This window comes from Urocampus carinirostris, chromosome 9, assembly GCF_059441175.1.
Source record: "Urocampus carinirostris isolate Australia breed hairy pipefish chromosome 9, RoL_Ucar_1.0, whole genome shotgun sequence".
NCBI classification, from domain to species: domain Eukaryota; kingdom Metazoa; phylum Chordata; class Actinopteri; order Syngnathiformes; family Syngnathidae; genus Urocampus; species Urocampus carinirostris.
In genome coordinates, this window is record NC_142357.1 from 34,454,403 (window position 1) to 34,481,086 (window position 26,684).

Sequence of the window (26,684 nt, forward strand, 5' to 3'; positions counted from 1 at the left end):
TTAGAACAGAAGCTAGGGGCACGTCAGTCTAGCATACGTCATCTTAATTGGAGCGAGTGTCGGCGGGGATTCGACAAATGTTGCGCAAAACAATAAAGTGAAGGCAGTCATGCAAACGCTCAAATGATGAAACATCTATTCTACAAGCTTGATTATTTCCTGTGAGCCCAATGACAGGACAGGAAGGAAGACTCAATTCGACTCATTTCAAACCGAGCAATAAAACCATTAAATGGACTTTGCAGTGCTCTACGGCAGTTTATTAACCTATTCTTCGTGGCGGAAACTAAAACACACCCGATAAATCAATATAAAGCAAAATGCCAAGATAATAAGACTTATTTCCTGATATTTCTTTACATTATTCACCAGAGGCACAAAGCAACCTTGCTCGTCTTGCTCGACCTTTACGTCTATATTGTTCATTTCATCGCTTATGTTGCCATCACATGACTAAAGGGTGCAGAACGTATTTAGAATATACAACCATATTTCTTCAGGGTTAATCCCATAAAAAGCATCGCATGCTTGACAGACTTCAACTTTAATCATCCTTCATGTGTTTTTCTGTTAGCTTAAAGCTAACAGTAGCTACAGTATTTTCTCGACGTCCTATCCTGTGTGTGATGTAAAGCAGCGGACGTAGCTGAGGACATCATTAGTCTGTGTGGGAAGTGTGGGTGTCACCGCTAAAGGGTGATGTGTCCGCGTGCATATAAGGCCAGGTTCATACTGCAGAGCTAAATCCTCAATTCCGATTTTCGGGTGAAATCCAACATTTTCGTGAAATCGTTCACATTTTAAACTAATTGCGACTTCTATGCGTCTCCTGTGTGAACGCAGCAAGTGTCTCGCTTGTGCAGAAGAAGACGCGTGACGTCAGACGGAATTCCTCCATTGTTTGCTGAAGTACTCATGGATGCTAATGCCGTAGCGCATCTTGCAATTTGAATGTTTTTGTGCTACCGGAGGCTGAGGAGAATTGTCCCCCCAAATATTTATTCATTACAAAAACCTCAAGTTCCCTCCATTGATTGCTTTCAGTGTTTTCATCCGCCATGGTGTTAAGATTTCTTTGCTACGCGGAAGAACATGGAAACAGAGCAGCCGCGAAAGAATTGAAGGTTAATGAATCGATGGTTCGCAAGTAGAGGAAGCTGAAAAATGAACCCGGACAAGTATTTATCAGTGTGTTTTACTTTATAATCAAAACCACAGCCAAACTTAATTTTGCCCTCCCTGTATTATTTGAATATGCATACTTGTATGCTTGTCTGTGGTGTTGTGAGACAGCTGCAGCACAGGAGAAGAATCTGAAATAAAACCTGAAGTAAAAATAAAAGAAATGCGCAGGGAAAAAAAAAAAAGGCTGATGCTAATAATTGTTCCCAAAACTTCAAGAACAGACGTTGGGACCCTTTCTGATTTTTAAAAGTGCCACACCAAATAATCTAAGACAACATTAAACAAAGCAATCCAACCTGATCCTTAGACAAAAGCTAATTGTTCAGTGCATTCTATTTGACTGTGTGACAAATTCACAATCCATATGAAATAGTAACAGAGCCTGTGTCACATAACAACAAGAATCCCACTTGAAATTTGTCTCCCTACCGAAGTTACTTAAGATCTTTGAGGTTCATGTTTGTCTTGAATAATGGTTTCAATACAAGGTGCAAGCAGAATTTTTACCTAAAAATGTCAGTAAATACTGCAAATGAGAAGGACACATATGTATTCACCATCAGCTATGAGACATAGTCAGAGTTCTAACCTTGGGAATTGAGTAGTCATTATTTGTCCCCTTGGTTTTATACATGCCAACATTTTTAAATCTATAAATTTGTCCTAAAAGTCTTCATGTGCATCTTTAATCATTTGTCATTTTTACACAAATTGCACAAAAAAGCAAGAAAGAATATCCAGGAAATGGTAGAATCCAGATGTCCCACTCGCATGTATATTCTGATGCGTCTTATTGGCTAAGAGACACAGAACAAAATCCTAATGACATTTCCTCCTACCAGGTAGAAAAACGCTGCAGCGCTTCCTGTTAGTGGTAACAACATGGTGTTGCACTTCTGAGCTAAATGCTTCTAAAAAGTGATGTTTTATGTATTCATTAAAAGAGCCTCAACTGGCTTATGCGCCATATGTTCCCGACCACTGTTCCAGAATGTTGTTTCCAGAAATCAACAATTTGTTCTCTAGCTTTTTAAAACAGATGCTAAATACGTGCAGAGTTGGGTAGGGTTACTTTAACTGGATTACTTTCAATTACTTTTGGATTACTCCAATACCAAATATGCTACTAAAAGGCAAAATAAACTATATATGAATAAAATTATGACTCACACCACATGGTAAGCTTTCTCTCCTGGCTTTGATCTCTTTGATCTCCGGCAAAACTAACATAAAATGCGACAGAAACAAAATGAAAATAAATGCAAACAGCTTGCCAACATCATTTTTGCCGTTCCATGAGTTCCGTTACTCCCCAAGCCTGCACAAAATTTAGTAATTTTATTCATATTTAGTTTCTTTTGTCTTTTATTAGCATATTTAGGTTTGGAGTAATCCAAAAGTAATTGAAAGTAATCAAGTTAAAGTAACCCTACCCAACCCTGAATACGTGTATCCCAAGGCATGTGTGAAACATATATACCAGAAAGTATAGGAGGCACATTTCATCCATCCTTTACAAACAATAAGAAAATTCCCATTTTTACCGATTACCTAAATCAAAATTGGCCAAATGTTCCTAATTCAGACCTTAAATGATTTTACTTTAATTTTTGCAGTGAACGACGCCAACAAGATTGTTAGAGGTGCTGTGTGTGCACGCTCCACCCGAGCCATGACAAGCAGGGGTCAGCAATAAATGATTGGTGAAAAATTAATGCCATTAATTGCGAAAAATTAATGGAATGGTTGCTTAAATTCATAAATCCATTTATTGCAAAATTTAAATAATTAGCAATTATTGCGAGTTTGCGACCCATTAATTGCGAAAATATTCGGGTTTTTTGTTAGTCGATTGCGTCAACAAACGTGCAAATTTTCTCGCCGCGCGAGCATTTCGTATGCAGTCAAGGGCACATACACGCACAATCGGGACAGTGCATGCATACGCGTAAGCTACCGTGTTTCCCCCATTATAAGGCCCAGCTTTTTATGAGAAATGAAATTCAACCTTCCTGCAAATAAGAGGCTCATATTACCTATGAAAACCGTAGATATCAACGTTATTTAACAACGGCAATGCTTTTCTAAGAAATTTTTAGCAAAAATTTATTACTTTTGCACATATTTTTATTTCAAAACCTCAATTTTTGACGATGATTTTGAAGTAAGGCCGGCCTTATATTCGGGGAAACACGGTAGCTGTACGTACATAGTGTGGTTGCAAAGCAGCTTTTTATTGGTCGGGACAAAAGGACCGAAGGAAAAAATGGTTAGAGAGTACTTCACACAGATTGATGTCGTCAACGGCAAATGGCGCTGCTCATGTGGCGCCGAGCGCATCCAACGGCGCAACACCGGTTGGAGCAATTTGGAAAGCCACATTAAAAGTCAGCACTTGCAGAAAGAAAGTGATGCAAAGAAGCAGGAGTCATCCAATCCTGGATCGATAGAAAATTTCCTGTCGTCACCTTCAACCGTTTGCCGAAAAGGAATACGAATCTTCAAGTGGCTGCGGTTGGTTTGTATCGACCTGGAGCCTTTCAATGTTGTTGATCGGCCTACCATCAGGGACATCAGCAATACGGAACCAATCTGCACAAACACCTTAAAGAAGTATTTGGCCTTGGTGACACAGGGTGTGCGACAGAAAATCGCCTTCGATCTGCCATCCCGATTCGCGGTGGTATTCGACGGATGGACTTGTTCTTCCGATTATTACGTTGGCGTTTTCGCCTCGTATATAAGCCCACGCGGTCGGGAAAGTGCTCTCCTCGGCTTCTCAACACTTTTGGATCCCAAGGCACAGACGGCTGAAAACCACCTGGTGTTCATCGAAGACATCCTTAGCAGGTACGGCAAGTCTATGGCCAACGTGGTGGCGCTTTGTGGCGACAACTGCAAGGTGAACAAAGCCATTGCAAAGCAGTGCAATGTTCCTCTGGTCGGCTGCGCCTCCCATCGCTTCAACCTCGCTGTCAAAGAACTCTTGAAGCCCTACGAAAAGGTGAACTTCTTTTCTATGCTGCTTACTTATATCTCACAATATCTATATTGAAGACAGAGTGCACTCTGTCACAGCGGTTCCACAATATTTTTTTCACATACCCCACGCGGCCACGCCTTCTATCAAAGGAATTTTACGCAAGGCGATTTTAAGCTGCTCAAATTTAGCATATTTCTTATTTCCTGCTTTTACTTTTTTAAGGTACTCTGTAAGTTGAACTCCTTGATGGCTCGCCTGAGATACAGCACGCTTAGTGCACTACTGGATGAGTACACAGACCTTCGACCGTTGACGAGAAATGAGACACGGTGGTCAAGCACGGCAAAGATGGTGCGCAGGTTCTTCGAGCTGCAGAAAATTCTTGCAAAAGAAGTTTTCACCACCGACCCAAGGGTGATGGATTTACTTCTCAACGCAGCGGATGTTCATAAACTCACTCAACTCAACGGTGATTTGGCCAAGTTGGATTCTTTGACGCTTACTTTGCAGCAAGAAGATCTGACAGTCGCAGAGGCGAGGTACCTCTTTGATGTTGCAATGTCGTCCCATCCTGCCATGGCCCATCACCTCAGCCCCGACGCCAAAATCGTTCAAGCGCCTATGTTTGAGAGGGCTATTGTGAAAATTCAAAACCAAAAACATGGTCAACTTACGGCAAAAGAGCGTCAAGCAGTGGAGGCTCTCAAAGTCACCGAAACTGCACCGGTCGATGAAAGTCCAATAGATGAGTCATCGGATATGGCCTTCGGCCAAAATTTGATAGAACGGCGCCGACTGAACATGATGCTGCCCACCTTTGATCAATTTATCGATACAACATTTATGAGGAGAGCCCACCTGCCCCCACCCTCCCTCATTACATTCTACAGGGGCACCATAGAGAGTATCCTGACCAGCTGTATCTCTGTGTGGTGTGGAGGCTGCAGCGCTACCGACTGGGGTAGTGTGAGGAGGGTAACGAGGACAGCAGAGAAAATAATCGGGACTACACTTCCCTCCATTCAGGACATTGGCCAGAAGCACTGCCTATCCCATGCAAAAAACATTACCGGGGACCCCTCTCACCCCCATCATGGACTGTTCACTCTGCTAGCCTCTGGGAAGAGGTACTGCAGTGTGCGGTGCAGGACCACCAGGCTCCGCAATAGTCTAGTCCCCCTGGCCATTAGACTGTTAAATGGTCAATCTAACATATAGTTAACTTAAATCTAAACGGCTGCTAATCTGACTTTTGCACTACTGGCAGTTTTTTTTATAGCTTGCCACTCCTTGCACATTGCTCTCTGCACTATTGTAATTACAGCGTTATTGTTACAGTGTTAATGTTACTGTGTACCTGACTTGTTAACCTGACTGCCCATATTGCACATCTGGTTAGCTACTCTTCTTGCACTATCGGCACTATGGTAAAATACTACACGTAGCCAAAATACAATACAACATTATTTATATCTGTACATTCAAGGAAACTGTGGGGGTCAGATGCATCGACATTTCGTTCTGTATACACGTGTACTAGAATGACAATAAAGTAGATCTGAATCTGAATCTGATACTGCCAACTTCCAACATAGTAGAACGCTTTTTCAGTGCTGCCGGACGTGCCTATGCGGATGAACGGTACAACTTGTCAACAAATTGCCTAGAAGCCCAACTTTTTTTGTTTTCTAACAACCGCTTCTGGGACAGCGAATTTGTTTCCCACATCGTTTCATCTAATGAAAATCTCTAACATTTTCACTATCTCCGATGTTTCTATGTTGTACACATTTTTGTTCATAAATGAATGTGTAATAAATAGCAAAACCTCTTATTACTAAGGTGTCTTACTGCGCATGATAATGTTGGCGTGAATGTTCTATCATTCACTGTTCATCTAACCTCAGTTAGTGTTCCGACAATTCGCATATTAACTTAGGAGGAATCGACAAATTATAATTATAAAACAAGCCCCAACATGACGGTAGCTGATGTGATCACCAATAACTCAGAAGATATTTTTTGTACTAAAAGTAAAGATTAAAGGGACCAGTTTGTTCGACCATATTGACACGGCTAGTATACCATTAAATTACCAATTAATGGCTAGAAATCCAATAAATACCCATTAATTGGCCTTGCCGCAAAAAAATTAATTTTATTTTTTTCGCACTTAAATATTAATTTTTTTTTCCAAAAATCAATTAATGATGACCCCATTGACAAGAATAAAAACGGCATTACTTAGTTGTGCGTAACCACTATTGTACTCATTAAACTTAATCCATCCCAGTAAGGCGCAACAAGTTACATTCCTTTAGTGATCATCCAACTGGTTCAATGAGTTTCTTCAAAGCAGACATAGTGCCATGGATACCAACTTCATATCACGCGCTTCATTCCACATTCTCATTCCATCTTGTCAGCGACAATCTCATCCACAGTTTATCAATCAGTCCATATGACTCTCTTCCCAAAAATGTATGTCATTTCCACTCTTCAATTTGTGTTTTATTTCCTTTTCAAACCTTTTCTCCAAGTGCCCTCCTGGCTAAAAGTAACACCGTGCCTGCATTTCTCCACTTACATTTTCCTCTCACATACCATTCTGCTGCCTTCCGCTGGATCAGATTCTGCGAGTGTTCCGTACCTCACCCCTATGCGGGTCGGGCTTCTAATTTCTCAGAGGAGATGCAGTCACCTGAGCAGTGAAGGGAGTAACAAAGTAACGGGTTCCTGAAACGCGATTACTTTTCGCTGTAATGAGTAATGTGACAAGTTTTTGATAAAAATTGCAACCAACGTGGTCACAACATGGTGCATCACTCTGCTACTTATTAACTTATTCAGTACCCTAATGTACAAATATGTTTTCAGAGGCATTGTCCCTGATTGCCAAAACAGAAAAATATGTTTTTTTTTTTTTAAAGAAATGATTATAAAGTGTGGGCAGCACGGTGGCGCAGTTCTAAGGCCATGAGATCGAACCTCCTGTGTGGAGTTTGCATGTTCTCCCCGTGCTTGCGTGAGTTTCCTCCAGGCACTCCAGTTTCCTCCCACGTTCCAAAAACATGCATGTCAGGTGAATTGGCCGGTCCGAATTGTCCCTAGGTGTGAATGAGCGAGCGAATTGTGTGTCCCTGTGTGCCCTGCGACTGGCTGGCAACCAGTTCAGGGGTTCCCCTGCCCACTGCCCGAAGATAGCTGGGATGGGCTCCAGCTCCCCCGCGACCCTACTGAGGATAAGCGGTACGGATAATGGATGGATGGATGGATTATAAAGGGTTTGGCAAAGCTCATTCGTAGGTATTAGAGGCAAGATCGGGCTTAATAAATCCAGCCTGACCTGTCCCGCGGATCTAAAACCCCAAACCAGCCCGGACCCGACCGATGACTTGATTTAGGGATCCGGTCTCTCTAATCAAGTGTTTTACTAAAGTAAAAGTACTATTATTTCAGAATAATCTTACTCAAGTAGAAGTAAAAAAATAGTTATCCAAATAATTAATCCTAATCCTAACAGTCTGTATGCTGTGCAGATCCTCCACGGAAAAATAATGAATGAGATATTATGCCCGAATGCTGCTTGACCTAACCTCTAGTAAGTATCAAGCCTCTGGGAATGATTTAAGTATGATGAATCACCATTAGATGTTAGGAGTGGCTTTGATCTGATCTTTGTCCACACATCGAGGGAGGCCCCACTTATTAGTCTTGCTTTCTGTATCCAGAGATTGAAGTGTATTGGCGACCCCGTATGGCAAGTATAGGTGTATTGAAGCAGGAATTTCAACGCGCTCTAATCGGTACCTGTTCCCTCCCTAGCTCAGAATACATTAATGAAGTCTTAGTCCGCCAGCCTCACACTGCTAATCAGGTTGACAAAGTGGGGTAGACATGTGCCCATACAGAGTAAATAATTTCTCCCAAATGATATTCGCCCTACCATATGAATTCACATGTTAGATAACTATAAAATGGGGTAAGCTTAAATGCAAAAGTTTGGCTGCGTGTCACCAGTAGCGCAACACATGGGGAGGGAGCGTGGATTATACAGGAACAACAAACCAATGGGAAATAAATGGGGCAAACATAAGCAGATAATTTAGGGTATATATGTTCTGAATTATGGCCTTTATTATTTTATAAAATTATTTTGCAATACACCTTCCCTGGGAATTACTTTAAAAATGCAATAACGAATAACAGTAATTAAATAACTTATTTTCAGTTATACTATAAAAACTGAACCTAACTTCTCTCTTGGGCTAAGTGGGCCCAATTCCTCCTCTTCGACCCCCTGTGGCCCGTACTTCGCTGTTCCTCGGTGAGATTATGTGACTCCTAATTCCTTTTCCGCTCTTACCTGAAGAGCTTGGCAGGGCATGAAATAGGGCAAGTGCTTCAATGCAAATCTGAGTTTGGAGACTAAGGTTGGGAAGGCATTGGTTTAGTGCATGTTGGCCTATTTTTAATGAGGTGGGAATGTCTAATGCTAATGAGTGACCGTTTATCCAATTTATCTGCCATGTGTAAACCAGTAAAAACTGACCATAAAAGCAGTATTTTCAAGTAACGATATTACAGGAAATGCTCAATTTGCTTCATTTTGAGTGATAATCTTCAAGATAATGAAATCCTTAGCTCATATTTCCAGTTGTACCTGCGTTTGGCCATGCTCAACATGGCCACACATTTCAACAGTCTTATTCTGTGGTGTGAAATAACGGGTGTAACCGTGCATCTGCAAAGCATTATTGCCATCTATTGTTAATGACTGTAATTGACCATCAGGTTTTTTTTTTTGTTTTCTTAGCATTATTTTTCTAGGGCAAAGGCCCACAACCCACTTTTGGGTCACGACCCACCGGTTGAAAAACCCTGTTCTAAATAATCCTCTTGTACTTTTACATACCCGTCAAGCTCCAGGGCTCCATGCCCTTACAAACTGTCGTATTTTCCCTTACAAAATACAAAATAATCTTACACCATATTTTTTTTTTCAAACGTGTTTATTTATGTAGTTTAACATGTTATATTGTACATGTGTTTTGTCATATCATATATATTGTTACTTAACATTTTGTTGTGAGATACCGAGTTGCTCAACATGAATGAGGTTTATTACTAAAGAAAATTAAAAAAATTAAGTAGGTTGGACGTTCACTGTAGAAGGAAAAAAATACATGCAAATATAATTAAGTAGTATAATACATTTTCTCATTCAAATTATGAATTCATTTTCTGCATTAAATTATTGTTGGTAATATACTGATTAAAGGGATAACCACAAACCTGTCTTTTTTCATTACATTTTATACTTCTTTTTCTTAACTTCTTTATACAACTTAATAATTCGTAATATAATGCATTAAAGCAAGTGAGCCGTTCGAGAGCTGGCTCTCTTTAATGAGTTGAGCTGAAATTGCCGGTTCTCTAAAAAGAGACGGTCTTCCTTTCACTACATCAAACCGCTCGCTTCGTTTGCAACGAAAAAAACTATACTGAGATAGAGGCTTCTGCGGCTAACTCGTTTGACTTGATTGATTTGCCGTTTCGTGATAGTCGGTGTATACCGGATGGTACCCATAATTGACAAATTTGCGTTTTTCCGTACAGATTTTCTCGTACGTCGTACACGTCTTAAAATGCATAATGAACGTACTTTGTACGGCAAAACCGTACAGGTTGACAGGTATGACTTACCAAAACACTGAGTATCTTTACATGAAGACAACAATCCTATTAAAAACAGAAGATTGGCTTTCTAGAGCAATCTGAATTCTTTACATGATAAGATACAAACGAATAACCCTGAATACATAGCTTTTGTGAGTATTCTGATTACAAAGGCAAAGTAGGAGCAACATCATTAAAGGGGGATTTCATTCATGTATTGGACCAAATGCAATGAAGTACAGTGCTTGTTTGCTTCAAAAGTAAGCTCCATTGCTGCATCCCGTGTGTTAACAAGGTGCACTCGAATGTGGCTAGCCAAAAGCATATACTGACAATATATATGGATGAATACGACTGTGACATCCGGTATATAGATGGATACAACTGTGGCATTTTATGCTGGGAATAAAAAATAAATTTGCCGGGGAACTTAATCAATACACAACAGGGTTTTATTAGCGAATATGAAAGCCACAAGTCATTCAATGACAATGTGATTACTAAAGGTTTTTCCTCAGTGATTTAGGATCTAGAATTAGTATTGTCACTGTCATGATTACCGATGTGAATCACCTGTGCCCGCTCCTTTGTCGCCAACTACTTCGGACTCTGATTGGCTCCCTGTCCCTATTTAAACTCACTCCTATCTGTCCCCTCTTGTCAGTCCGTCTGTGAACCTCAGTGTATACTGGGCAAGCCTTTTTTGACCCTGACTCCCACCTGTCCCGTTTCTGTCTGTCTCCGGCTACAACCCGTTTTGATTCTGACCACGTCTGCTCTCCCGTCCTGACTTACGACCCATTTTTGATCCCGACCACATCTGCTCTCCCGCCCCGGCTTACGACCCGTTTCTAACCCCGACCACGTTTTTGCTCTCCTCTCCCGGATATCGACCTGTTTGTCAGTCCTTGACACCGCCATTGCTCGCTACAGAAGATCCACTTCCGTGTTTGGATCACAAACTGAGTATGAGAGCGACTTGCTTCCTGCGCCTAGCAAACGCCGGATCGTGTGCGCAGCCCTTCCTGTTTCCTTTAATAAAACTTCTGAGAAACGTAACGCTGTTGGGTCCTGCAACCGTCCTGGTCCTGATAGTCACATGGCGCTGCCTGTTTACGCTGAGATTGGGCTCATCTCTGAAGAATGGGATGATGCTATACTTAAAAAAAAAAAAAAAAAAAAAAAAAATTTAAAAAAAAAAAAAAAAATGGTGTCCAGATGATGAAGGTGTTCTATCTGAGTCAGATTAGGAGGCTGTTCCACCATTAGGGGAGCAAACCCCTACTCACAAAACGGCCTGGAGAGGGTTGGGCACCACCAGCCTCTACTTGCCCAGGACACACCACAGGAAGTGTTGCCCCTACGACCCAGGTGATTAAGGGATCCGTGAAGCCGAAGTTTGGTGTATCATTCCTCTCTGTACTACAAGTCCCACGGTGCTTTGCGGCATAATATTCAATTTTTCACAAGCAACTGGATTTTTCAAAGGCGAACAGTTGAACAATGAATTAGAAAATATAAGGGCTAGCCGCTAGCCCAACCTTTGAAATTGAAAAACTCACAATTAGACAAAGACCATAATCTAATTCTTGTCTGAGATTACATAGCTTGATATAATCAGAATATCTGCAAAATTACTTTTCTAATCTGATTCTCTAAAACTAAATATCCGTAATTATTAGTAATGCTGGTACATCAAGCTCAAGTCAGAATTCCACAAGTAGCTCCATGAGAGACAGACTGAGGAGATAATTTCTTCCCCATGCCATGAGGCTCTTGAACTCCACCCGAGGGAGTAATAGCCCACATTAAACCCCACTCCCACATTTGCATATTACCCGATTTTTATTACAGTGTGTACCTTCCGTAGCACTATTTAAATACTCTATATCAACACGTTATATTGGGTATTTTTGTATTCTATATCTTTTATTTTCTTATTTTATTTTTCAACACAAAGATACTGCTGGAAGTGTGAATTTCCCTACGGGAATGAATAAAGTATCTATCTATCTATGAGTATTTCCATTGAGCTTTTTTTAATATGCCGTGTCCTAATTATAAGGTCATAGAAGAGATTCGGTTTATCCCATTCTGGACTGGTCGTGGGCCAATCACAAGTCAAAAATAGCGAAACAAGAATTCATTCACACCTTCGAAGTATTTGGGAGTCATAAATAACAACCTGGAGATTGTTACGAGGGAGAACACAATCACCACAACAGGAAAACGTGCTCCACATCTGAGTGATGTATAGTTTTTTAAGATAAAATGTGAAACCGGGACGTTTGTGGGTAGGAGACAATTATGCTAATCATACTTAAAGTACCAAAGGAATGTCTTTAAATACAAATTGGATAAGAAATGCATTATCACTTGATTTAATTGCAAACTGCACACTGACAAAGAGAATGTTAACTGGTGGCCACAAGTGGGTTTACAATTTTTGGTACAAATAACATTGAAAAGAAGAATTTTAGAGGGTATGAGGAAAACATACACATCAAGTCCCACCCCCATTTATTTAAAGAGACAGTGTGTATTATTTGACCACTAAATATCACAGTTTTTGTACTGCAACTTAAAGCAAGTGCTAAAAAGCACAAGGAAGATTCCAAACTACAGTGACACAAGGTGACGGAAAAGCACCATTTTCTTCTCATGTTTTTGCATTGCCTTTTGCAAAGTTTTTGGTTTTTCGGGGAAAAATTGGCAAGCAATTAACCGGTATGTTGATTCCCTCTAAGTAAGGCTCATGCATTGTAAAATAAATGCATATTTCTCAACATATTAGTAGCTTATTCTAAAATGTACACGCTTATAAATGATGGTTCATGTATTTTTGGTTATTATTCAAATAAACATTGATTTTTCTTCATGGAATAAGGATTTTTTTGCCACCAGGATGCTAAATGATACACATTGTCCCTTTAAATATGAATTGGACCAGCAATGTATTGTGATTCTTGATAAACTGACAAAGGGAATGAAAACAAGTTGCGCAAAATAAAAATAGTATATTACAATAAAGTTTTATCGTAGAGAGACATTTAAAGGGACAGTGTGAATTATTTAGAGCCTCCTAGTGGTAAAATAAGGCTCCATTCTTTACAGCTACCGGTACCCTCAAAACCAGATTTTTTTCTCTTTTTTTCCTTTTTTGTTCTTCCTTTGTTTATCTTTTCTTGTTTTGTTTTTCTTCTTTTTCTTTTCTTTCCTCTTATCCATTCTTTTTTTGGCTCTATCCCCCCTTTTTTCCTCTTATGTTGGCTTCTGTTTTTACACCTTTTTTTCTTGTTTTTTTCTTCCTTGCTCTTTGATTTGTTTTATTTTGTCTTTCCTTTCCTCTCACCTTTTGATACACATTGTCTCTTTAAGCATTTGCTTCTTACTACCCCTTTTCCAACATAATATATAACGTTATTTTGTTGTTGCGTTATTGTTTTTGTTCCGTTTTTATTTTTTGATGTTTGAATAAAGTTTTCATTCATTCATTCATTCATTCATTCAAATAAATCCTAAAAACATAATTTGGACCAGCAATGTATTGTGATTCTTGATTCGACTGACAAAGGGAATGAAAACAAGTTGCACAAAATAAAAAGAGTATGCTATAGTAAACTATTATCGTAGGGAGACATTTAAAGGGACAGTGTGTATTATTTAGAGACTCCTAGTGGTAAAATAAGGCTCCATTCTTTACAGCTACAGGTACCCCCAAACCCCATTTTTTTCTCTCTTTTTTCCCCTTCTCTGTTCTCCCTTTGTTCTTTTTTTTCTCGTTTTTCCTTTATTTCCTCTTAGGGATTCTTTTTTGTCTCTTTCCCCCTCCTTTCCCCCTTGTGTTGGCTTCTATTTTACACCTTTTTTTCCCTTCCTTTTTCTTTAATTCCTTTGTCTTTGATTTATTTTATTTTGTCTTCTCCAACCTCAGTGGGAATGTTAAAACCTAAGCTTAAAACACACTTCTACTCTATAGCATATGAATAACGTATACTTTTCGTGGACAATATCTCTATTATTTGTGATTGCAACATCCTTTGCTGTCTGGTAATCCTGAAAGAAAGAAATGCTACATGTGCGGTCCCTTCTCAAGGTTTCTTCATTTTCCTCATGTTGAGGTTTTAGAGTTTTTCCTTGCCCTCATGTTGGTTCCAGATCAGGGGATGATGTAATAATAGTCTGAAAAATAGTCTGTGTAATAACCTGTGCAGCCCTTTTAGACTCTTTGTGATTAAGGGCTATACAAATAAAAATGACTTGACTTTCATTTCCTCTCACTTTATTTATTTGTTTACTTATTTTTTTCGACTTTCTTCTGATTTGTTTCTTCTTTCTGCGGTTCTGTATTTTTTCCTTCTTTTTTTGGTCACAAAAGACTGGGCCAAAAAAAAATAAAAGAAAAATTGTCACTTTGAGTCCCTGTAGTTTGTGTTCTTCCTTGTGCTCGTTAGCTCTCGTTTTTCAGTTGCTCTATACAATACAACACATATAGTAATCAAAATTTACACACTATCCCTTTAAAAAAAAGGAGAGAAAAAGTTGTAGATGGCAGATTCCTTACCTGATAAAGCCTCCCTGGAAAAAGCAAAAGGACAAGACGTAAAAGATCCGGATGACCTGTGGGAGCATCCTCCGGTTCGAAAATTTCTCCGTAGCCACGTCGAAGAACTTAAGTGAGAAAAAAAACGCCAGAAAATCAGCAAATCCAGCGTCCGCGGTGCGAATATGAACGAGGGTCGCCAGGCATCGTCTTTTCCCCCCTTCTTCGCGTCTTAGAGGGAGCGTGCCTTTTGGGGAGGGGGGGAAACTTCTTCCTCCTCCTCCCACACGTGCTTCAACTGGGGGAGTGAGCGCGTCCAAGCCGACGTTGCGTGCTCACTGGGCGGCTGTCATGTCAAGTAGGCGGCGGTGCTTGGTGGTTGTGGAGACCATCGATTTTTTTTTCTTTTGCCTTAGAAAAATAAAGATATGTATCTAGGCTCTGATAAAATATCAATTATAAAAAGTATTTAATGGTGTCATTTTATTTCGATTACAAAGTCGTGAGTGGGTTACAACGAAAGCAGATACTGTACATTTAGATAAAGACAAACCATTGAAATATATTCAGGTACTGTTCATGCTAAAATATAACATGATATAGATTATTTTATTGTTTTGACAAAATATAAAATACATTGATGATCATGGAGATGTATTTCAATTACACAGTGAGTGGGTCGGAACAACAGCAGACACGTTTAAAAATCTTTTAAAAAATATATGAAACGGAGAATTCAGGTAAACGCTATTTCCTCCAAAATAATCTCATTTTTAAAATGTTTCCCAAATTATACAAATTTACAATTTCCATTTAAATGTTTCGATTCTCCTCAGGTTCATTTACTTGCACCTGTGCCTGTTATGGAACTATGTCACTGTGGTTTCTGCCTTGTCCTGCTCATGCTAACGAAATACAAAATAAAAAAAGGGAATTCCACTATTTATTCGGTAAGATAATATTCATGTTGTTTTGATAAAGAATGTTTCTACTTTCAAATATAAAATGGTAATGCCATTAGCCAAACGTGCTGTTTTGTTAGGCTAACAGGTAGCATTCTGCATTCTAAAGACTTGTATGTAAGTTTTTTTTATTGATAAAATGCTAAAATTTATGGTTGTAACTCATGAATCTATCACTTTTGCAAGGTTAACAGGCAGCGTACATGTATTTAAATATTTGAAAACAAAACACACTGCTATGCTACTAGCTAACTATGCTAACTCGTTCGCTAGGCTAACAAGTAGCATTCAGAAAATGTCCAAAGTCCGGCCAGGGGGCCAATTACGGGCTGCAATCAAGTTTTTACTGGCCCGAGGCCTCTGTCATATAATTAATAATATGTGGCCCACCAGTAATGTTGACTGCAGTTTATAATAAATTTGTACAAAAAAAAAATCCCCATTTCAATAGATGACGGCAGTAGCCCTGAGGCCACCTTGTACTTGGCTGTCTGTGAGAATTTTAGCCCACCCCAAAAAAGGAAAGTTGATCAGGGGATTGTGTAATAATAGTCTGAAAAAATAGTCTGTATAATAACCTGTGAAGCCCTTTAAGATTCTTTGTGATTAAGGGCTATACAAATAAAAATGACTTGACTTGAAGGCTGCTGCTTTAAGGACAAGTGGAATTGGGGTTATTTTTTTTTAAGAGAAATCTGAACTCGACTGCCCAATTTGCCAAGAGAGTGTGGCTGTTTTCAAAGAATATGATATCAAGATGAACTGCCAGACAAAATATGCTTACTACAAAAAGCTAACTTGGAAACAAACGCTGTAAAAAGTTGAAGCGACTGGAAGCTGTTTTAACGGCACTGCATTGCTTTGACATGAGAACCTACGTGACAAATGAAAATGCTACAAAGGCGAGCTACGAGGCGGCGACACTGATCGCCAAACATTTTAAACCTTTCATGGTGAGTAAATCGATGAAAGAAAGCCAGACAGAATAATCGGCCCTCACATATTTTCAGCTTACCAAATATGGTCCGTTTTCTGAAAAGTTTGGACACCTCTGGTCTTAGTCACTTTTTCTATTAAATTTTATGTTGAGTCAACAGGCAGCATTCACCATTATAAAGAGGTCAAAATATTGTAAAAATAGTGTAATGTGTAATGCTAGTAGCATCCATCCATCCATCCATTATCTGCACCACTTATCCTCAGTAGGGTCGAGGGGGAGCTGGAGCCCATCCTAGCTATCTTCAGGCAGTGGGCAGGGGACACCCTGAACTGGTTGCCAGCCAGTCGCAGGGCACACAGGGACAAACGATTCGTTCGCTCACTCATTCACACCTAGGGACAATTTGCACCGGTCAATCAACCTAACATGCATGTTTTTAGAATGTGGGAGGAAACCGGAGTGGCCGAAGGAAACCCACGCAAGCACGGGCAGAACATTCAAACTCCATTGTATTGCACATGTAAATTAGATATATTTATGGGTCTGCAAAATACATGATTCATTTCTTTTATTGTTACTCAAGAAATGGGAACAGTCGCTTTGAAAGTCATTGAATTTGGCCATGAAAAAGGTGTACAAAACCTGGAATTGATCAGTTACAAGGTATCCGTGGTAAACATTACTGTTTTGTGCATTTGAATTATAATATTAGTTCCAAAATTTGCCATTTTGTGCATTTTAATCTGGAACATTAGTTCCCTCAGAGGAATGAATGCAGGCTTTAAGGATTCGTCAGACAAGTCATGAAAAGGTTCCCGTGTATGTTGTGTACGAGTACATCACTCAGTCGGGCCATCAAATTGCTTCCATTTCAGCCATCTGTCTTTTCCAGGATGATTCCAAAGGAGCGTAGGTTGGCAGATACAGTATGTCACCTTTTTCTTTCCCCGTGGCAAGATGCAGCGGATTAACCTTCAACCCGCGTGGTATTTTTCAGTCTTCTTGCCATCTTCAGTAAGAGTGGCGTTTTGAAATTGAATTGGATGTGTCACCTTAAATTCAGGCGCCAGTGTCCTCTGAAGTCCTCTTGGATTCTCATTGAAAACTGGGAAATGTATTACTCTTTCTGAGAGGTCTAAAATGACCAGAATAACAAATCCAAATTGTCAATTAAGCATGAGATTTTGGAATAAAATAAAGGAAACACAATGTCATTCATTGTGCTTCGGTTATCGTCGCTTTGCTGCTTCGTGGACTTTGAATTGAATTGTCTGTAGCCATTGATATCAAGGTATCTCGCATTGTGTTCCTCAGCAGATAGCACACAATAAATGCTTTCACGAGGGGCAGGTCTTATGTGTGGGTGTGCTCGTGACTGTGTCAAGCTGGTGTATGTCAGCAGGGCGGGCGCACAAGTCAATGTGTCCAGCAAAACAAACTTGAAAGCACGGCGAAAGATGCTTTTCGCGGCTCGTTACATTGAAAAGAAATGCATCAATTAAATCTGTCTCTGAGGAAAGCCAGGAGAGTGCAGAGAAATGGTGATCACCAGCGGGTGCTTTGTGGATTATCATTTCCAGGAAGGGATTGAGGCGTTGTCGGAGAAAAGGCAATAGCTAGGCTACGGCTAAGCTACATAAGGACCCTCACAAGGTACCCCTGTGGAACCTTTATCTCACCAACGCTGTATCCATTACCTGGGGCTACAACTCATGGGAACCTGGTACATTTGGGACGGTTGTATTTCAATGATTGTGGAGGCCTGGCTCAACTCAGATAGCCAAAGCTAGCATGCAGCTAGCCCAAGTCTCTCTAAATCTTTTCTTACCCTAAAAGGAGAAACCCTCCAATTTTGTGGTTCTTTTGTATAATGACAAAAAAGACCATTCACTCAGTTGCAAATATGTTTTTATTTGTAGATAAATCGTCGTTACTTTGTTTCAGTCGTATACTCTCAGTCGGTCAGGACATCATCTCGAAGTAAGTTTGAGTCTTGGGTGGCTTTTATCATTTTGCGATGCTACTTTGCGGATTTTTATTTTTCACGGGGGGTTCTGGTCACCATTAACTGCGATAACTCGGGATTACTATATAATCTTTCTCCTCAACCACCTGGAATTATTATATTTTAACTTCTGCAGGAATGTAAGAAGGCAGTTTTCTGTTGAACAGGAGAGGAAGATGGCGAAAGTGTAGTAGGAGCAGTGAGGGAATTAAAAGCGAGGTGAGGGGTTGCTTTCCCGGCAGGTTGACGGGTACAGCTGCTCATTGACACTGTTGACTTGCAGAGTCGTGTAGCTGTTAGGCTGATATGAGCTCTGACATTTACTTGACATAAGCTGCTGACTTATTGTCATGTACAGCTATGTACCAAAATAAAATCTGCTCATGAGGACTTTTAAGGTCAACATTTGTGGATTTTAAAGATGTTGTTTATCATCTAGGGCAGTACGGCAGCGCCGTTTGCATGTTTTTTCCGTGCTTGCGTAGGTTTCCTCCGGCCACTCCGGTTTTCTCCTACATTTCAAAAAACATGCAGGTCAGGTCAATTGGCCGGTCCAAATTGTCCCTAGGTGTGAATGAGCGAGTGAGTTGTCTGTCTCTGTGTGCCCTGCGACTGGCTGGCAACCAGTTCACCTGCCCACTGCCCGAAGACTGCTGGGATGGGCTCCAGCACCCCGCGACCCTACTGGGATAAGCGGTGCAGATAATGGATGGATGGATGATTTTCATCTATAAAACCGTCCTAATTGTCCCTAGGTGTGAATGAGCGAATGAGTTGTCTGTCCCCGTGTGCCCTGCGATTGGCTGGCAACCAGTTCAGGGTGTCCCCTGCCCACTGCCCGAAGATGGCTGGGATGGGCTCCAGCCCCCCCGCGACCCTAATGAGATAAGCGGTACGGCTAATGAGATGAGATGAGAAACCAAAAGAAGGACAATTCACTCCATTCCCAAGGTTAGAACTGAACACACGATACATAGCTCAAGGTAAATATATCCGTATCCTTCTCATTTGCCTATTTTGTGACATTTTAGGAATGTACTCTGCTTGCATCTTGTTTTGAAGCCATTACTCACGACAAAAATGACTTCTTGACTTTGGGAGGGAGATACATTTTAGGTGTGATATCTTTTTATATATAATTCAATTTTATGAAATCATCAAATGTCACTGCTTTGGTGCTGAGTAATTTGTTAGTGGAGTTTGATAGTGTGTAAGAGAAGGAAGCTTAGGGTGAATGCAGACAAGAGTGAGGTAGTGTGGTGTTGGCGGGTGTTGTAGCTAATTGGATAGGAGATTTTGTTGAGTGGTGTAAACTTGCAGGAGGTATACTTTTTAAGCATTTGGGTTCATATGTGGCAGCAGCGGGTGGGTGAAGGGTGCATGGCAATGGTTGTGCTGAACGGATTGTTCAAATGTAGAGATCTGCAAATGGAATTAAAGGATTGTATGAAGGTGCAGTGGTAACAACAGTGATATATGGCTCAGATGCATGGCGTTTTAGAGTAAATGACCATAATAGGTGAAATGTCTTTGAAATGAGATGTTTGCGTAGTAAGTGTGGAGTGACACAACTAGACAGGTCAATAAATCAGGAAATACGGCGAAGAACTAGTGTGGTGAGAGCTTGCTGCGAGGGTTTATTACAATTTTCTGAGATGGTTAGGACACATGGAAAAAATAGTTGAAGGCTGTTTGGTTAAAAGAGCATGTAGCGCAGTAGTAGTGAGAAATAGAATTAGATGAAGGCGCAAACATGGTTAGATGGATGGGATGAAACATGCTCTGGACTTGAAGTTGGTTGCAAGAGTGTGTGAAAAGGATAGATGTGAATGGAAAGGATTGTAAAGAATGACTGATATCAATGCATATGATGCAGAGGGGGTAAACCAACTATATGCTCTCGGGCTTCTATCCAGATGAAGAGTTGCATAGCACAGCAACTCACCCAATGTTAAGCAGTGGGCTCAATTTTCGGTGTTAGGTTGGGAAGAGCGAAGGGGAATGAATGTTTGGTGAATGTGACTGGGTTATTGACTTGCCACCTCCCACTAGGGGATATGGTTTTGGTGTATCTAGATAGCTAGATAGTCACACTGAATTATATTTTGTCTGAAGATTAGGTTTGACGGCTTGATTTTGTCTTAAAACATATGGTGTGGGTCTCACCGAAAGAAATCTCAATATTTTAGTTTCCTGGCTCTTTGAGTCAAAATGTTCCCAACTGACTATACAATTATGTCGGGAATAATATTATTTCAAGTGCAAACTACCCCCCTACGAATGTAGTATTTATCAATGGGAATCAAATAACCTAAAGTGTTATTAAACCAAAATAAGTTTATATTTTATTAATCAGATTCCCCTCACCCCTTTTAATACAAAAAAAGTCTTTACATTAACCTGTAACCCTTGTAATGATCCACTGTGAAGGAGTTGTAGCCTAATGTACTTAATATGGTCACATAAAATTCCAAAGGGATAATCCCCTTTCTAAAATATTTGTATGCTTAAAATTAATTCACACGATTATGTTTTAGGTCACCCAGAGGTATTTTCCATTTCAAATGGCCTTTCCTGTAATTGTCATTCATGCAATGTGCTCATGTTCTGCTAAGGTCACAGGGAGAAAAGCGACCGTTGGCATGGTGACAAGATGTTTCCAATTCATCCAGATGCTGGTTTATGTTCTATCTTGCCAATTAAAGTATTGTTTTTAGCATCACAATACATGTCACTGTACAAAATATTCACACAGATCAGTGTGCATCGCCTTGGTTTCCAAAAGTACTGAAAAAAAGTGTGAGATGGTGTGTGAAAGAGTATAATTGTGTGTGTTGGGTCTATAGTAGTGCGCGTGTATGTGAGTGTAAGAGTATAGTAGTGTGTTTGTCAGGGTACAGTGAGAGTACAGTAGGGTGCGTATGATGGGGTAGAATGTGTGAGAGACTATAGTAGCGTTTTTGCAAAGGTATGACTGACTGTATAAGAGTATAGCTGTGCATGTGTGAGAGTATGCTGTTATGTGAGAGCAAGTGTTCGTTATATATAATCTTAACCATTCACTAACCAATCACATGGCGTACCTGGTGACAAATTAGTCTTCTAAGAACCCAAATATTAATGATATTAATGATCAGATGACTTTAATATTAACTACAGAATGCAAACACATGGTTAACATACATTTTATATTTTGTTCCAGACAAAAAAGAAGGATCCCTCTTTGCCAGACAAGCCAGTGCTGTATGCCAACCAGGTCTGGATGTATTTCTCCTCAAAGGTCAGATTTCAGCTATGGCACAACCACTGAAAGGTTCCTCTTGCTCGGTCTTAATATAACCAAGGGAACTCGGCTACCCTTTTGCTTTTATGTTAATGGTCACATGTTAAAATGTTCAGCATGTTGATCCTTACCACGTGGGTAATGTATCCTTCTCTCAAAGACCTTTCGCTGCCATACATTACCATCAATAATACAGAATGTGTTGACTGTACGGACAAGGTATTAAGTTAAATTTTAAAATAATTTATTATCAGCTTCATGGCAAGAGAAAATAGCCAAACTAGTGTTACCGATGTAACAAAAATGCTAGAATAAATTGGGTGACTGTGTGTAAAAAAAAAAGAGAGAGAGAGAGAGCAAAAAGCTTAATACAGTTACCGTATTTATCCAGTATAACACACACTTTTTCTTACCTATAAACAACTCTTAGGTGCATGTTATAACACGATTTTACTGTATCATTTTTGTGCAAAGTTTGATTAGTCAAAAATATTGCTGACCAAAATCACAAAACATTGGATGCAACGCGAATTGAAACCTTGTGGCAGGACGAATGCCAAATCCTAACCACTAGACCTCCATTGATATAGATGACATATGAAAAGGCATTCACTTTGACCACATTATTACATTTGTTTTAGTAAATACCAGAGACAAATGTTAGCAAATGGAGAGAACAGAGAGTTGTCCAGAAAGACATAAACACAAAAAAAGCACGACGAGAGAAAAACTCTTTGGTGTAGCTGATAATGAATCACGTTCTTAGTTTAAATTGTCAAAAAGTATTTTTAATCATCGCCAAAAATATTATAACAAATGTTGTCATTTTACAACGTTAAGTTCAAGGTGAGAAAAAGTTAAACTGAACTTTATACCGATTTTTAATTAAAAAATATGGACGAGCATTATACCCAAGTGCGCGGTATGCACAAAAATATATAATTATTTGATGCTAGCTGATATATTGTAGATGGAAAGGAAAGTTCAGAAACTTGCAAAGTATTTTTCCTCAAATGTACACAAACACAGGCTTTAAGGAGATACCATTCATTCCTTTATCTACTGTTGTCATTCTGTCAAGTAAATGTTCTCGAAGTTTGTTTTCTATTTTATTTCAAGATCTTTTTTTCCGCAGAGGTTTTTGTCCCTTAGGATTTAAAATAAAAGTCTCCAGAGTCCCAATAGCTACACTGAAAAGGATTGACCTGTGGCTCCTGCATCCTCATCCTTATCCTCACACACAGTCTTGGCTGTAATAGCAAAAGCTTTGTGCAGCGGTCCTTGCTGTTTATCACTTCAACAGACCATCCTTAGATGTTTTTTTTAGAGTACTGGTACTTAATATTAATTGTAGGAGCTCTCTTGCTGACCGGAGACGTTTATACAGTCACTATTCTTAATTTACACATCTGCCATGCTTAAGTTCTATGAGTGCTGTTTAAAACTTCATAATAAAGTAATTCCTCGCTATAATGCAGTTTAGCTGCTTCATTAATTTTCTGCATTTGGATTGGCTAAACAGTTCCTTAGAGAGTACATATTGTACAGAATGCAGTACTTTTAATTGTTGAATGAATGCTTGGGCCTGTGACAATGTTTGTTCTTTGGCTTCAATGTAAAATTAAGTATTCAATTGTAGAATAATTATGAAAAATAATTGGTGTCCAACATCATGGGATGTGTTTGGAATGAAACCCCCGCAAAATCAAGGTTTCACTGTAGACAGTTTTAATGGAGCCTCTTTGGTGGTTAATAATTAGATTATCAAATTACAGGGTTCCTGCAGCTTAAGGCAAGTTAAGTAAGAGACTTTTTTAATGCCTTTATATCAAATTTAAGACCAAGTCGACAAAAATCCCCAAATTGAAAAAAAAAAAAATATATATATATATATTTCTTGCACACTATACATCGTGCCTCGTACACATTATCTGACATAGCTTTAAGCCATGGCACAAAAACGTTTCTTTTTAAAAATAAAATGGTACTTTGTTAAATAAAATGGTAATACTCCTATACAATCCTTATTTTTACTAAATATACGCCATTACATGTATTGCGTTACTTCCCAGGCCTGAGTATAAGTATGATTTCAGTTGAGAAAAAAATAAAGTGTTAAATAATAGCAGTTGTTTCAAGTTAAAGGAGAGTGAGAACTGCATTCATATATACAGATACTAAAACCACTGGTTGCAGCTTCAAGCATAAAATTAAAGAGCAAGGGGGAGTAAGTCGCAACCCAGCCAAGCACCTGTCCTCATGCATTCTGCTTCCTTTCAATTTGTATGGCCAGTCTGGCTGCCAGGAACAACGCTCGTCCACACAAAAAGGTTTTGACAAGGAGAGACTGGCGTCGCTGTCGTAAACCACAAGTACACCAGAAAAATCATTGAAAGATTACAACGTCACACAAGCAAAATGTTGGCTCGGCACATAATTATTTGAGAACCCCGAGCACGTCACTGATGGCGGGCTTGTACCAGCACTAAGGAATGACATTAACTGCATTCCGTCGTCATTTACAGATGTCTGGTTTTACTCGCCTTTTGGGTTTTCTTCCTTTGCTATTTGATTGCTTTCTAAACTGGTTTGCTTTGATTTACTCATGCTACCTTCAATATACTACCCATTTTGTCATACTGTCCAGTTGAACAATAAGAGTAGAGTTGCAATGCTGGTTTGATGTCAAATTGGACTAATTTTAAAATCAGCTTTTCTCCAAAGTATTGTACCCAAGCTGTTAAAATAGTTATACAGTAAATATTCTATAAAATATCAGTATTATTAGCTTGACTGACACAGCCACTCTGTAAGTAACCTTTTGAAGTACAATGTTCCCTTGCCACATAGTCTTTGGCGTCCTCTTTGTATCGCAGATATTTTTACTATTATGTGAATTTCCCTGCGGGGATGAATAAAGTATCTATTTATCCATCTATCCATCTATCTATTAGTTCTGTAGATTTGTGCGTGAATCATAGAATTTTTTCACTTTAGGAGCGCCTTTACACTCAAACCAATCAGAGGACAGGCTTCTCTTTCCTGGGTACTGATTGGAAGAATCCCCAAACATCATTTTCAAGACTAGTGACTAAAGCCTTACACAAGCAATTTGCGAGCAAACCAATCGAAAGGCAAGTACGAGCTACGAAATCCCGCAATTAGCCGGAATTTTCGCGTTTGACATTAAGAAGTTTTTATTCATGTCACTCATTAAAATCAACAAAGTACCTTGCCTGTTTGCTTTTGTTCTATAACTGGGCTCCATTGCTGCGTCACCTCTGTTTACAAAGTGTGATACAAGTATTTTTTAAGCATAGATTCACACTACATATGGATTTGTACAAGTGTGAAAGCAACTGTTTATGAACTAAAGCATTTTAGTCAAAAAATAAAACAGAAATGTCCCGGATCAACCAATACAATGGTTTTTGAGCGAGTAAGTTGGAGTTTGCGCGGCTCATTTGTATCTGTACTAAAAGTCCCACAGTGCTTTGCCCGGGTGAGGGCAAACTGTACTTAATTTGTAACTGTGTCTTGCTGCACCAAGCAAACACATGAAGTTTCTTTTACCTTTTATAAGATTGGTCTGAGAAAAACAACATGATTGATTTTATACAATTTACTATTTCTATTGAACATTAAACAATAATGTGTTCCCTGAACACATAAAAAAATGTTTGTCTAAAAATTAAACACCTAGGGAAATGTCCTCCTACTAAACAAAATACAGTCAATCCCAAGCGTAAGCATTCAATTATTTACAGCTCTTTAAAAGATAACCCAACAAATGCCCCTAGAGAGAAAACATATTCCATTCGCATTTCACATGAAAAAATTGCTATAAAACAGAATATAATTCAAGCACAAGACACTTTAATGCAGTATACATTGGATTAATGGCAGTTGCCCAAGCATTAGAGAGAACACAACGGCACAAGTGGTTCCATCAACAGGATTAAAAATACATCAGCTGCATTTACTTTCTTTTTCTTGTACGATTGTCGTTTGGAAGGTTTGGACAACTTCTGTCTAGAGAAGGGCCAGCCCCGATCACTACGACCAACTGTGCTACTCGCTCACACTTAACATCACGTGTGAGCACATAGATACACGGACATGCTAACCGTTGTTCAAAGGTCAAACTTTATTGACAAACATGAATATATGTGACACAAGTTAAACGGACCACTGAGGGAAAGGTCGCAAGGGAGAGCGGTTGAAGGCAGCCCGGAGCGGCTGATGATATGTTCCTCTCTGTTTCTGTTTCTCTGCCAGCAATTGCTTTGAGTCGCAATGCTTGTACCACTCACGGACATGTCTGGATAATTGTCCCGCTTCAAACGGTACACATGAATGACAACGCTAACGGTGGAAAAGTCAAATCTTGCAAGTAATGAAAGCCATACAAGTTCTTAATAAGAACAATTCAAAGATTTAACACAATTGTTATTGTGCCTCTCGTCAAAGTAAGGCCAACAACCTTACGTTGATGATTAGCATGGTATAATGAACCTTGTTGCAAAGCTTTTATAATGAATCAGATCCTTGTTGGATTCTTTGTCTGGGGTAGATCGCCAATCGAATCCCCGAAATATCGATTCGTCCCAAAATACGATGCATGTAATAATATGTTTAAGGGAAAACGTGTACTGTATTATTGCTTTCCTCTTTCTAATGTATAAGTACTCAAGATGAGCAATTGCTGTTGATTGTAATTTATGGAAATATTTTGGGATTTAATTCGTTTTTCAGATTTTATTATCAAGAATGTTTTACATGTGTGCCCTAACCTTAACCCATTTAAATGATTGATTTAATGATTTAAAAGTCTTTCTGCATTTTATTTTTTCGTGAAAATGTTTATTTTGACTAACTGATCTCATATTCATTATGGAAAAGAGCTAAAGCTTCTTAAAAATTCTGCAGAGACACCCAGGTGCTATTTTCATTAATTTTGCATTTTTCATATCACCTTAAACAGTGGGTTTGTGGAATTTCTTTTAAGTAAACTAAAACCTGAACTAATTGCTTCAACGCTCTTTAGTTGATCAATGGTAGTAAGCTGATACAGCTACAGTGGATGCTTTGCGGGTGGTGCCTG

The 26,684-nt window shown here is 39.3% G+C and overlaps 3 protein-coding genes across 4 annotated transcripts in view; 2 read left to right on the top strand and 1 right to left on the bottom strand.

Moving 5' to 3' along the window:
• The window catches only part of glra4a (glycine receptor, alpha 4a), a 91,033-nt gene extending 76,309 nt beyond the window's left edge, over window positions 1–14,724 (bottom strand). For both annotated transcript variants that reach the window (XM_088343572.1, XM_088343573.1), the window contains exon 1: window positions 14,412–14,724. In XM_088343572.1, coding sequence (XP_088199698.1) covers window positions 14,412–14,479 — 68 coding nt within the window. In that variant the 5' untranslated portion in view covers window positions 14,480–14,724. The remainder of the gene's footprint in view (window positions 1–14,411) is intronic.
• Window positions 3,452–6,880, top strand: LOC148360145 (uncharacterized). Its single transcript, XM_088344287.1, has 3 exons — window positions 3,452–4,189; window positions 4,391–4,977; window positions 6,799–6,880. The coding sequence occupies exons 1-3, from the start codon at window positions 3,452–3,454 to the stop codon at window positions 6,878–6,880; spliced, it is 1,407 nt and encodes a 468-aa protein (XP_088200413.1).
• Window positions 14,725–14,926: 202 nt separating the features above from the next.
• Window positions 14,927–26,684, top strand: part of diaph2 (diaphanous-related formin 2) — a 364,287-nt gene continuing 352,529 nt past the window's right edge. The window contains exons 1-3 of the mRNA XM_088343854.1: window positions 14,927–15,130; window positions 15,227–15,340; window positions 21,500–21,577. Coding sequence (XP_088199980.1) covers window positions 15,113–15,130; window positions 15,227–15,340; window positions 21,500–21,577 — 210 coding nt within the window. The 5' untranslated portion in view covers window positions 14,927–15,112. The remainder of the gene's footprint in view (window positions 15,131–15,226; window positions 15,341–21,499; window positions 21,578–26,684) is intronic.